Source organism: Coregonus lavaretus (assembly GCF_964263955.1).
Source record: "Coregonus lavaretus genome assembly, chromosome: 3".
Taxonomy (NCBI): Eukaryota; Metazoa; Chordata; class Actinopteri; order Salmoniformes; family Salmonidae; genus Coregonus; species Coregonus lavaretus.
Genome location: NC_139990.1, coordinates 56,931,976 through 56,945,232, shown reverse-complemented (window position 1 = coordinate 56,945,232; position 13,257 = coordinate 56,931,976). Strand labels below are relative to the sequence as shown.

At 45.2% G+C, this 13,257-nt stretch overlaps 1 protein-coding gene across 1 annotated transcript in view; it reads left to right on the top strand.

Moving 5' to 3' along the window:
* Positions 1-1,130: 1,130 nt before the first annotated feature.
* Positions 1,131-13,257, top strand: part of LOC311108156 (centrosomal protein of 162 kDa-like) — a gene marked incomplete at both ends in the record, with an annotated part of 28,045 nt that continues 15,918 nt past the window's right edge. The window contains 16 exons of the mRNA XM_084150781.1: positions 1,131-1,190; positions 1,411-1,573; positions 2,023-2,133; positions 2,504-2,806; positions 3,981-4,139; positions 4,355-4,550; positions 4,871-4,947; positions 5,222-5,274; positions 5,676-5,706; positions 9,603-9,725; positions 9,948-10,163; positions 10,385-10,469; positions 10,582-10,804; positions 11,183-11,429; positions 12,446-12,633; positions 13,031-13,213. Of these exons, the coding sequence (XP_084006907.1) occupies positions 1,131-1,190; positions 1,411-1,573; positions 2,023-2,133; positions 2,504-2,806; positions 3,981-4,139; positions 4,355-4,550; positions 4,871-4,947; positions 5,222-5,274; positions 5,676-5,706; positions 9,603-9,725; positions 9,948-10,163; positions 10,385-10,469; positions 10,582-10,804; positions 11,183-11,429; positions 12,446-12,633; positions 13,031-13,213 (2,418 nt within the window). The remainder of the gene's footprint in view (positions 1,191-1,410; positions 1,574-2,022; positions 2,134-2,503; positions 2,807-3,980; positions 4,140-4,354; positions 4,551-4,870; positions 4,948-5,221; positions 5,275-5,675; positions 5,707-9,602; positions 9,726-9,947; positions 10,164-10,384; positions 10,470-10,581; positions 10,805-11,182; positions 11,430-12,445; positions 12,634-13,030; positions 13,214-13,257) is intronic.

The following is a 13,257-nucleotide window of genomic DNA, read 5'->3' as shown; positions in this document are numbered from 1 at the left end:
GCCGACCCGTGGCTTCAAAGCCTCTCAATGGCCAATACATAGAATCAGCGATCCAGGGTTTTTAATACATTATTGGTTGAAACTTCAATGTCTGCGTTGAATGTGTTGCTCATCTATCCTTCAGTTGGAAACCACTCAGAGATTGACACCGACAGGAAATATGACATACCCTTCCCACGCTAAATAATAATAATAACTTTTCTGATACGTGAATTAATTATGAATGGACGGATTTTAAAAGGGAGATAAAGGTACAAACAATCAGAAGCGGAAGGATAACGGTGGTTGGTCATTCCGTTATCGCGTCTCTGAATAGCCAACCAATGGGCTTAGAGGTCTCACACTGTTGTTGTCGCGGGAACTTTATGGAGATATGAAAACAAAACACTTGTTAGCTGCTACTGTAGCTAACGTTTGCAAATATAACAGTTTGCAAACCACCAGCCAGACATGTGTAGCTAATTATACATGTATCACACCGATTGAATATTTTGGTGGAGTTCAAATATGTTTGCAAATAAGATAGCTAGCTAGAAGACACTGTTGCCAGCTATAGCGGAGTCACTCACCACCTTCCGGAGACATTTGAAACCCCACCTCTTTAAGGAATACCTGGGATAGGATAAAGTAATCCTTCTATCCCCCCTTACCCCAACCCCCCCAAACAAACAAAAAACATTGTAAAGTGGTTATCCCACTGGCTATAAGGTGAATGCACCTATTTGTAAGTTGCTCTGGATAAGAGCGTGTGCTAAATGACGTAAATGTATGTAATAATGTATAGCTAGCTAGGTGGCTAACGCTAACTAAAGCCAGCTAGCTAACAGTTACCTAATCCGCTTAGCTAGCTTGTTACCATGCTAGCTAGCTACAACCAAATGTTTGTATAATTGCTACAACTGTCAAGACTAGATACCTAGCCAGCTAGCGAACGACACTGACTAAACAAGAAAGCTCGACAACATTGTGAAAAGCTACATCCACGTTGGTTGCCTAGGTAACTAGCTAGTTAGGAAGTTGAAGGGGCGCTTGAGTCTTGTACTGTATTTGTTTCGGCAAGATACAGGTAGCTAGCCTAACTACTTACAGGTGTCTAGCTAGCTAGTTACCTATCATCTTTGACTGGAATCATGGCACATCGACTGACGAAAGATGAACTTGATGAACAGTTCGAGCAGTTTTTGAAAGAGGTGAGTTTAACGTTACTGCAGACACGATAGCAGCACTATGTCTGCAATTCTGGGTGTTCATATCTATAGCTAAAGTTACTCACTAATGACTGCCCTTCTTTATATCCACACCAAAGATACTGTTAATCAGCCCTTTCATCTGTGTCCATACTACTATGTATTCACTCAACCAACTAGCTAGATGGCTACTTTAACCTAGTCACCATTGACTTGTGTTCAGTCTGTCTCAGATGACTCAGTGGATTTGGGTGGCACTGCTAAGCGCTCCAGTGTTCTGGACAGCCTAGGCAGAGCCTCTCAGAAACTACCACCAAAGAAGACATCAGTTGCCCCTGTGCCATGGTGGCAGGAGGAGGAGGACAGCGAAGAGACACCTGGCAGAGGTAAGCAAAGCCAGGGATGTGTAGGTTGATGTGCTACCCACAAGGCTTTGATAGGCTTTAGTTCAGTTAGGATTCTGTGTGTGTTTGTGCTTGTCATTTTGGTTCGTTCTCCGTGTGTGTGTGTCTTTGTGCTTGCGTGTTTCATGACCTGCTGTCAGGTTGTAATATCTTTAGAGGGACACTGTGACTCTGTGCTGTTTTCTCATCATCTGCTCTGTTATTCCTGGAACATCTGTTGCATTTAATTTCACCATCATAACATGTCCATCATAACCTGTTCCTTGCTGCTACTCCCCTGATAATTATGGTTTGACTCCTTTCATGAGTTCATCTTCGATTGGTTTACATCAGTCGACTCTTCATGACTAATTTGTATATCAGTCCTGTTCTCTGTCTCCCACCTTCTCTCCTTTCTCTTTCATCTCCTCTTTCCTTCCACCTGTCCCCAGCAGAGGCTGCCAAACGCAGGTTCACTAAACCCAAAAAGCCCCAGCAGCAGGCTGTGGTGAAAACTCAGGAGGACGAGAGTGAGAGCAGCCCAATGAGAAGCCCCCATCAGGGTATAGGAATCACTACTGTAACCCCCTAGTTCCTTAGGGCCACCCAATAGCACATTATCTCCTCATCATTGGTGTTAGTGCGGTGACATGCTGCCAACCTTCACTTTCTCTCATTAGCTTTAGTCCTGCCCTCTACCCTCTCCTTCGCTATATATATTTTTTACCTTAGATCTTCTCTTCCTCCAAGCTAACCCTTAAATATTTCTAGCTCACATTTAGTAGTTCTGTCCTTTTGCCCACCTAACCATGCATGTACTCTTTGAGGGTGTCCCTTTCCCTGAGTTCCTTTTATTTGTGTGTACAGAACATGATTCCTTTCTCATCTTTATCTACCCTCTTATCTTCCTACTTCATGCTGCTTATTGGTTAGCTGTCACAGTGGAAGCCCCCACTAGGCCCACCCCCAAGCCACGCAGGAAAGTTCTGGATAGGCTCAGTCAGCTGGACAAGATCCATAGAGCCAATCAGGATGCTTCTTCTCACGTTGCCGCGGGGCCGGAAAATAACAGCCCAGAACACGACTACTCCCACTCTGCCAGGCAGGGGAGCCCCCCCACGAATGAGAGCTCCCATAATGCATCAGGAGAGAGGAGTTCTGAGGGGAGTACCTCCCTCTGTGACACACCAGTGGACAGTCACAGCAGTGATAGTGACTCACAGGGTCGTGAAGATGGTAAAGTGGTAGTAGCTAGACTAGAGACAAATCCCCCAAACCCTTGTAGACTAGTAGTTAGACTAGTATAGTATAATGATAGTAGCTAGAGACAGCTCCAAACCTGCTACCCTGGTAGACTAGAAAGTAGAGGCTAGAGGTGAATATTCAACATCAGTATGACTGTAGTCTCGTGTTGCCACACTTCCCAGACCCGTATCCACATTAGAAAGGTGGAAATCAATGTTTGTATGACTGAAACTATGATGAACCATGATTTTAGAGTGAAACCTGGATTTAATTCATACTGTTTACTGTCTTTGTCTTCATTTCACATTTAGTTATTTTGTTTTCCTCTGGAAATGGAGTGGTGTAAATAAACAGTGACCATAAAAGCATTGGAAAAAATAAATAACTTTCTGGACCTCAAGGACAGTTGTTATGGTTACTGGTGCTAAATCCGGTCATGTTCTTTCACTGTCAGACAATCCAGTGTGTCGAGGCGAGCTTTGATTCTGTGCATCTAGCAGACTATCTTACCATTAGTGTTAGTGGTTCATTTGGGAAAATATTCTCACTAGTAAAATTACTCCCAGCTGCTTTTACTAGTCTAACTCTGGAGAGCCTGATAGATTAGCTCTTGTTTTTTTTTACTGTAACCAGTGCTTATTTTCCCTTCTGTAAATGTCATGATGATCATTCAGTGCTGAAATGGAAAAGTTAGGCCAGTTTTGACATGGTGAGACTAACTTAGGAAACGTTTTTTTCTACCCTTTTATCTTGACAGCTATTCGTATTGCAAGACCATTTTAGTATTTATGAGGATATGGCACTTTTCTACAGTACCCTCCCTTCAGTAGACTGACAGCAAGTGGTTGTGGAGCTGAGATCAAAGTTAGCTCTACTGCTCTGTCTTCTCTTTTCTGTGTGTACAGTTCACCACTTAAATGGACCGCATGGCCTTTGAGGGGCTCTGCAGGCCTGTATACCCCAGGGAGTCAATGTCCTGTGAATGATAAAACACAGAGCTAATGAGCTTCATTTCCATAGCTGGGTTTCAAATACTATCAGGAATACTGACAGCTTGGTGGATGGATGAATTCCTTTTTGAGCTCTTTTTTTTAAAATTCAGGAAGTAATCCAGTAGCCTGGAATTACCTGAATTGAACGCTCCAATATTTTTGTGTTTTTCCAGGATTGCTGGATTCTGAGAAGTTCCGTAAGTCTCTGAGGAGATCCCAGCCCATCCAGGAGGAGGAAGAGGAGCTGCAGCCTCAGGGAGGAGAGAAGGGTTCGGAGGAAGAGGAGGGGGCAGAGCCTGTTATCTTCAGCAGAGACAGTCTGGAGCCTGAGGGTGAGTCTGCTCTGGAGAGATGGATAGATACTCTCTATGATGTCACCAGATCTATCTCAATGCAATGCTAACCTGACATCAGGGTAGTGACATGAAAGCAGCTGTACGTGCCAGCTAAAAACTATTTTGCTTTAAGCTCTTTGAAAACATCTGTGTGAAAATAGCAAGGGTTGAAATGTGTATGTCTGTGTCTGCCCGTGATTGTGTCTACCCAGACTCTGTGATGGCGTCTGGACCAGGTCAGAACGCTGCAGTGGGTCTAGGTCTGGGCATGGACACCCTGGAGGAGGAAGAGGAGAAGGCCCGCTTCTTTGCCCACCTGGAGGGAGGTGCGTCCTCCACCATAGACTACTCCAGACTCAACAAAGATCTGGATTCCACCACCGCCTCCAACACCGCTACCACCCTCAGGTATCTATGACACTCGATGGAGCTAAAGGGGATGTGGTCTCTACACACTAGTCTCAGGTTGGTTTTGCATTTCCCCTTCGAATGGTTAAGGTTAGGACTTGGTGAAGACAAGCTGATCCTAGATCTGTACCTAGGGGAGCCTTCACTCAGCAGCATGACACTGCGAGTCGCCCCCAGGCCTAGCTGTAGCTGCCTTTTGAAGCCACTGCTGGGGTTGTCCCAAGGAGACCCTCAGTGTTGCAGACAGTGGCTGGGTAAGATAATTACTGTCACTCCCAGTGTGTGATCTGTGAATGACACTTGTTCTGCTATTTCTCCAGGAAAGCAGAGGTGGCTGTGGAGGGGGTCTATCATAGAGAGGAGGAGAGAGCTATGGAGTCTGACAGACTCTCCCCAGGTAGGAGAGATGATGCGCTCATAGAATTAGGAATTATAATAGTAACTTAATAGGATCTCTATGCTCACACTACTCCAAACCTTGCTTGGTTCAATAGGTTTTGTTTTCTTTCAAATACTTTGAAGTTGGGAGGGGGTTTGCGCTTTTGGGATGATTCCGTTGGTTCAGTTGCAACAGGCAAGCTCAATCAATACAAAGCAAGTATTTGCACATACCTCATCTGCATGACTGGAGCTCATCAGTGAATCTGTCATTCTGTCTGTGCCTGCTGCAGCCTCCCCCCGCTACAGCGAGGATGAGGACTTCGAAGATGAGGTCATTGAGGAGGTGAGAAATTGGGTGAGACTGGGTTTTATGCAAGTCTGGTTTGAAAATGCAGTCGTTTAGTTCTAAGAACTCTTTGTAAGGGCGTGCTTTGAACCAGAGGTTTAAACCGAAAGTTGATTGTAATTGCGTCATGTAGAATTGCCCCATGATAAGTTGTAAGCAGGAGTTGTTTGTGCTGCTCACATGCTAATCACTCTGGGTTAAAAAGGCCACAGTGAATAAAGGCAATAAGGCATTCAGAAGTTATCCCAGCTCTCTCTCAAGAGGTAGAGTGAGAAGAAGGGGTCTTTTAATGGGGAGTGTGCCAGGTCTTGTCTGTGATTGGCTGAATATGTGGTGGACGACTGACTGCATGGCTCTTCTGTTTTGCTCATCTTGTTTCTTCTCTCTCTTTCTTTTAGAAGCCTAAAATGGCTGCCATGCTCACCAAAGGTATTATAAACCAACATCCATTTTTCTTTTCTGTGTCAGAGTGGGTTTTTAAGTCAGCACAAGTATGTGTTTCAAGTTTTATTAGCCGTATGTACGGCATACACATGGTATACCGTCCAACGAAATGTTTACTTGCAGTTTCCTTCTTGACAATGCAACAACACTAATAAAATAGAAGAATACAAACATAAAGTAAATGGCTCAGTAGAATATAATAAATAAACTCAGCAAAAAAAGAAACGTCCGCTCACTGTCAACTGTGTTTATTTTCAGCAAACTTAACGTGTAAATATTTGTATGAACATAACAAGATTCAACAACTGAGACATAAACTGAACAAGTTCCACAGACATGTGACCAACAGAAATTGAATAATGTGTCCCTGAACAAAGGATGGGTCAAAATCATAAGTATCAGTCAGTATCTGGTGTGGTCACCAGCTGAATTAAGTACTGCAGTGCATCTCCTCCTCATGGACTGCACCAGATTTGCCAGTTCTTGCTGTGAGATGTTACCCCACTCTTCCACTAAGGCACCTGCAAGTTCCCAGACATTTCTGGGGGGAATGGCCGTAGCCCTCACCCTCCGATCCAACAGGTCCCAGACGTGCTCAATGGGATTGAGATCCGGGCTCTTCGCTGGCCATGGCAGAACACTGACATTCCTGTCTTGCAGGAAATCACGCACAGAACGAGCAGTATAGTTGGTGGCATTGTCATGCTGGAGGGTCATGTCAGGATGAGCCTGCAGGAAGGGTACCACATGAGGGAGGAGGATGTCTTCCCTGTAACGCACAGCGTTGAGATTGCCTTCAATGACAACAAGCTCAGTCCGATGATGCTGTGACACACCGCCCCAGACCATGATGGACCCTCCACCTCCAAATCGATCCCGCTCCAGAGTACAGGCATTGGTGTAAAGCTCATTCCTTCGACGATAAACGCGAATCCGACCATCACCCCTGGTGAGACAAAACCGCGACTCGTCAGTGAAGAGCACTTTTTGCCAGTCCTGTCTGGTCCAGCGACGGTGGGTTTGTGCCCATAGGCGACGTTGTTGCCGGTGATGTCTGGTGAGGACCTGCCTTACAACAGGCCTACAAGCCCTCAGTCCAGCCTCTCTCAGCCTATTGTGGACAGTCTGAGCACTGATGGAGGGATTGTGCGTTCCTGGTGTAACTCGGGCAGTTGTTGTTGCCATCCTGTACCTGTCCCGCAGGTGTGATGTTCGAATGTACCGATCCTGTGCAGGTGTTGTTATACGTGGTCTGCCACTGCGAGGACGATCAGCAGTCCGTCCTGTCTCCCTGTAGCGCTGTCTTAGGCGTCTCACAGTACGGACATTGCAATTTATTGCCCTGGTCACATCTGCAGTCCTCATGCCTCCTTGCAGTATGCCTAAGGCACGTTCACGCAGATGAGCAGGGACCCTGGGCATCTTTCTTTTGGTGTTTTTCAGAGTCAGTAGAAAGGCCTCTTTAGTGTACTAAGTTTTCATAACTGTAACCTTAATTGCCTACCGTCTGTAAGCTGTTAGTGCCTTAATGACCGTTCCACAGGTGCATATTCATTAATTGTTTATGGTTCATTGAACAAGCATGGGAAACAGTGTTTAAACCCTTTACAATGAAGATCTGTGAAGTTATTTGGATTTTTACTAATTTATCGTTGAAAGACAGGGTCCTGAAAAGGGGACATTTCTTTTTTTGCTGAGTTCATTTTAGCATAATTATATAGGAAGGCAGAATATAGTCCAATATTTACATGTGTTTTGGGGAAAGGGGAATTGGGGGACAAGTCTTTAGTGCGTGTGTTAGTGTTGCACGGACTACGAAACTTCTGTACTTTTTCGATACTAGAACATGGAAAAGCGGTTCGGTACTAGAATTATTGTTACTTTTGGTACTTCTGTCAAATGTGTCTCACGTCGTCTACTGATTTGAAAGGGGATCAAGTCTGTGTCTATCAGCATAGCCAATGTTCCCTTGTAGCGCGAGAGCACTGTGCCTGCTCCTCTTACTCATTGCTAGCCTGTCCTGAGGAATCACTGCCTTATGCTGCACAGAAGTTAACACTTAAATAATGCAACACGGCATGTCAATGTTGAAACTGTTCATTACTGTTAACAAAATAATGTCCATTACAGGCTAGAACACTTTACAATGCAAGAAGATTTTTTTATTTTTTATTTTTTTATTTCACCTTTATTTAACCAGGTAAACCAGTTGAGAACAAGTTCTCATTTACAACTGCGACCTGGCCAAGATAAAGCAAAGCAGTGCGATAAAAACAACAACACAGAGTTACATATGGGGTAAAACAAAACAAAGTCAAAAATACAACAGAAATACATATATATACAGTGTGTGCAAATGTAGCAAGTTATGGAGGTAAGGCAATAAATAGGCTATAGTGCAAAATAATTACAATTAGTATTAACACTGGAATGATAGATGTGCAAGAGATGATGTGCAAATAGAGATACTGGGGTACAAATGAGCAAAATAAATAACAATATAGGGATGAGGTAGTTGGGCGGGCTAATTTCAGATGGGCTGTGTACAGGTGCAGTGATCGGTAAGGTGCTCTGACAACTGATGCTTAAAGTTAGTGAGGGAGATAAGTGTCTCCAGCTTCAGAGATTTTTGCAATTTGTTCCAGTCATTGGCAGCAGAGAACTGGAAGGAATTGCGGCCAAAGGAGGTGTTGGCTTTGGGGATGACCAGTGAGATATACCTGCTGGAGCGCAGACTACGGGTGGGTGTTGCTATGGTGACCAATGAGCTAAGATAAGGCGGGGATTTGCCTAGCAGTGATTTATAGATGGCCTGGAGCCAGTGGGTTTGGCGACGAATATGTAGTGAGGACCAGCCAACAAGAGCGTACAGGTCACAGTGGTGGGTATTATATGGGGCTTTGGAGACAAAACGGATGGCACTGTGATAGACTACATCCAATTTGCTGAGTAGAGTGTTGGAGGCTATTTTGTAAATGACATCGCCGAAGTCAAGGATCGGTAGGATAGTCAGTTTTACGAGGGCATGTTTGGCAGCATGAGTGAAGGAGGCTTTGTTGCGAAATAGGCATGTTAGAAATAGGAGGCTAACATGCCTTGCTAGCTTACAGCTGAAGCTATTATCAATTCACTACCCTAGTACCTTGTTTGTGATATGAAAACATTGCTGATTCTCCCCAAAAACGTTATTAATTCATGCCTCACGTCTCTCCCAGTCAAGATCATCTTTGCTCGAGCCTTATGGAACACCGTTTGGGTCTTTGCATGTCAAAAAAGATACACGTCAAGTGTTTTGACACACAGACCCGAATGCCGTTCCATAGAGCCATACCTGACTGTTTGTGTGAATGACATCATGGGTCTTAAAAGAGACAGCCCGCACTTTTATAAAAGAAGAGATTGCTTCTTCTATGTGAATGTTGTTGATCAGTACAATAAAATAAGTCCCAAATGGAAGGGAAACACATTGCTTTTCATCTGTAGCCCCATGAAATCAGCCAAAACCAGCTCAATAACTCAATACATGCACACACTCTTATTACTTCATCTTGATTTTACCCAGTTTAGTTTTCTGTGACTTTGGCTAATACGCCTTCTTTTTTTGCCGTGGAATCGTTTTGGTAGTGAGTATCGTGATGGTATCGAGTATCGTGATATTAAACATGGTATCGTGACAACACTAGTGTGTGTTGTGTACACAGTATGTCTATACAGTGTCTCTGGTTCCTCTAACAGTACCCCTGTTTCACAGGGATTTGATATTTCCTGATGAATCGTTTCCAGCTTTTATGACACCATCCTCTATTCATACAGTATTGAAACTGACCTACCCCTAAAATCAATATTCTATTTGTCCTTATCACATCATTTCCTGGTGTAAGTGTCCCTCCATGATTCACTGGACTCGACCGGTGGACTCCTGCCCCCTGGAGTGGACAGTGACACCAACGAGGAACCAGGGAGGAACCAGGGAGCAGAGGAGTCCATAGAGACGGCACTACCAGGTGAGACCAGACTATACAGGCTATCATTCAGGTCCTATTGGATGTAACTATCTAAACCTGGTGGAAACAGAGATGACTTTGGCCCTTTCCAGAAATAACCCCTAGCCACTTATGTGGATTTGAATGTATTGGTTAGGTTGACAAGCAATAGGGTCCATCTGTGTCAGTTTGGTGATGGCGGATGATAGTGAACTTGGTGGTGTTCCTGTCTGGTCTGTGTAGCCCAGTCGTATGGACAGAGTGGGGCCAGTGAGATGGAGGCTCTACAGGAGGCCTACAGACAGATCAGTGGCTCTCTGGAGGACTCAGACCATCACCACCCTTCATCACCAGTCAGGAGGGAGAGGAGAAGGAGGAGCAGTCCTGTTCCTGTCTCTCCCTCTGTACCTGAGCTCTCCAGAGGAACACTACTACCACCAGTCTCCACCACAGAGTCAGGTTGGTCCGTCTCAAACACTGATATGTCTGTGGTGAACCTGTCAAGTAAATAGAATATGCTCTTCAATCAAAACTAACTGCAGATCCACACATGTCCATGTATATTCATATCTAACAAGATGGTATATTTTAAGTTGTTAGATGGTGTTGAGATATTGTTGAGGTGTTACAAATGGACTTGAATGTCTGATTGATTGATTGACTTCGATATGTTTTCTCAGAGCTGCCCACTGCAGAGGAGCTGATGCGTCCCATCCGACCAGACAGTATGGACGACACCAGAGGCTTCACTCTGCAGCCTGCCAGGTGAGTCTACAGCTGTCTGTCACACAGGGCTTTAGGAGGGAAGGACAACAGACACTGGCTGGAAGGTACAGAATGGAGTGGAAAGACATTAACATGAGCTGTATGTTCACAGTGGGACCCAGCTCACCCCAGAGAAGACTGGCCAGTCCTTAAGCCATAGATCCGGTGAGTCAAGCCCAAGATGCTCAGCAGAGCCAGACACTCCTCCGGCCTCCCCAGGCCCCCGTCCCAGAAGCATCAGAGAGGAGGTACAGAGGCTGATGATGCAGGATCAGGACAGCTCCTCCCCTGACCTGACCTCCACTCAACCCAGCAAAGCCAAGAGATGCCAGCAGGTAAGGGACGGAAACGGAGCCCTTGTTAATAAGCACTAAACCCTACCATACATAACCACACTGATTCAGGCTTTCACACCTGCCAGAACTGTGTTTCCACATTACATAGCCATTGCTCCGACAATACTCGTCCAAATATTTATATATTTCTTAATTCCATTCTTCTACTTTTAGATTTGTGTGTATTGTTGTGAATGGTTAGATACTACTGCACTGTTGGAGCTAGGAACACAAGCATTTCGCTACCTCTGCTAAATATGTGTATGTGACCAATAACATTTGATTTAATTTGCATTAAAGGTGATTATCACTTACAATGTAGACGGTGACATGGCAATGATTTATATATTGACATTGACAATAACATATTTGGCATAGGTTCCTGGACGCTCTACGGTAGCTGGTCCCTTCACATCCTTGTTGAAGAAGCCTTATGTTGCCCCTGGTAGAGGTAGAGGGGAGAGTAAACCATCAGCCGTGGCCACCAGGACCTCTGGAGCTAGTCAATCTGGTCCTACCAGACCTGGGGCTGCGGCCAAGCCCCCCTCTCCTCTAACCCAGAGGAAGCCTCTCAGCCAGGCAACATACCAGCGCCTCAGCCCCATCCTCTCAGAGAGAGATAAAGGTAGGAGAAAAGGAACTCCTCACACACTGACAACCAAAACTAGTATGTGTAGTGTAAGCGTGCTTACAGTAACACACTTGTGTGTTTGGCAGACACACAACTAAAGATCTGTTGTATCGGAGCTAGAACTATATCTAAGTAGTACAGCACAAAACAGTAGTACAGTATAATACATAACACTAACATTTGCCACATGTTGCTGTGTGGTTGTACTCCTGATCTAGACTAATGTTGCTTTGTGGTTGTACTCCTGATCCAGACTAATGTGGTTGTACTCCTGATCCAGACTGATGTGGTTGTACTCCTGATCCAGACTAATGTTGCTGTGTGGTTGTACTCCTGAACCAGACTAATGTTGCTGTGTGGTTGTACTCCTGATCCAGACTAATGTTGCTGTGTGGTTGTACTCCTGAACCAGACTAATGTTGCTGTGTAGTTATACTCCTGATCCAGACTAATGCTGCTGTGTGGTTGTACTCCTGATCCAGACTAATGTTGCTTTGTGGTTGTACTCCTGATCCAGACTGATGTTGCTGTGTGGTTGTACTCCTGATCCAGACTAATGTTGCTTTGTGGTTGTACTCCTGATCCAGACTGATGTTGCTGTGTGGTTGTACTCCTGATCCAGACTAATGTTGCTGTGTGGTTGTACTCCTGATCCAGACTAATGTTGCTGTGTGGTTGTACTCCTGATCCAGACTAATGTTGCTTTGTGGTTGTACTCCTGATCCAGACTAATGTTGCTGTGTGGTTGTACTCCTGATCCAGACTAATGTTGCTTTGTGGTTGTACTCCTGATCCAGACTGATGTTGCTGTGTGGTTGTACTCCTGATCCAGACTATTGTTGCTGTGTGGTTGTACTCCTGATCCAGACTAATGTTGCTTTGTGGTTGTACTACTACCAGGTCCAGACTGTGGTGGTCTGAGGGTGAGCAGTGAACTGGTGGCGGGGGTCCAGTCCTTCGCTGCCTTAATGTTAGCTAAATGTTGATGTGTGGTTGTTCTTTAGGTCCAGACTTTGGTGGTCTGAGGGTGAGCAGTGAACTGGTGGCGGGGGTCCAGTCCTTCGCTGCCTTCCTCCAGCAGCAACATCAGATGGATACGAGAGGTCGCCAGGATACCAGTCACACTGTCTCTTGGGAAACCAAAGGTCAGCAGGAAGCCAGCCAGACTCAGGAGACTGAGCATCCATCAGAGAGGAAGGTAAGTACTGGAAGAGGAAGTAAGTCAACATACTGGAGTAGTTTTTCAGTCTGTGGCGCATCAAGTTTGTACATCATTGTGCTGGAATTTCTTTTCAGATAAGTATGCAGTGTTTCTCCGTTCACCTGGTCATACGATAGGAGTGTGACTTATACTTTTATGGGTCGTCCAACCTAGCTGATTGCTCCTTGATCTATCATAAGTCTGACTCATTTCAGTTCAGATCTTATGTAGTGTGTGTCCATACCTGGATGACTATAGCAGTCACATTTCTTTGGATTCTATGTGCCTGTTTTTGCAATTAAGGATCAAGCCAATATTATGACCTTCAAAACACATTCAAGCGCTAGCAAGTATCCAGTATAAAGACTAACCATGTTACCCCTCTGTCTGTCAGAGTGAGCCCAGGGAGGAGGAGGGCAGGGCTGGGGAGGTGGAGGAGAGCCCCCTAGTGTCAAGGCTGAGACTGCAGCTAGCCCAGAGGGAGAGAGAGCTCCACACCAGAGAGGAAGAACTACTGCTGCAGCATGACACAGAGCTCAGCTCACTGAGACAGGAGAACTACCTCCTGCAGAGCAAGGTAGACTGAGTCTCGCACACACACACACACACACACACACACTC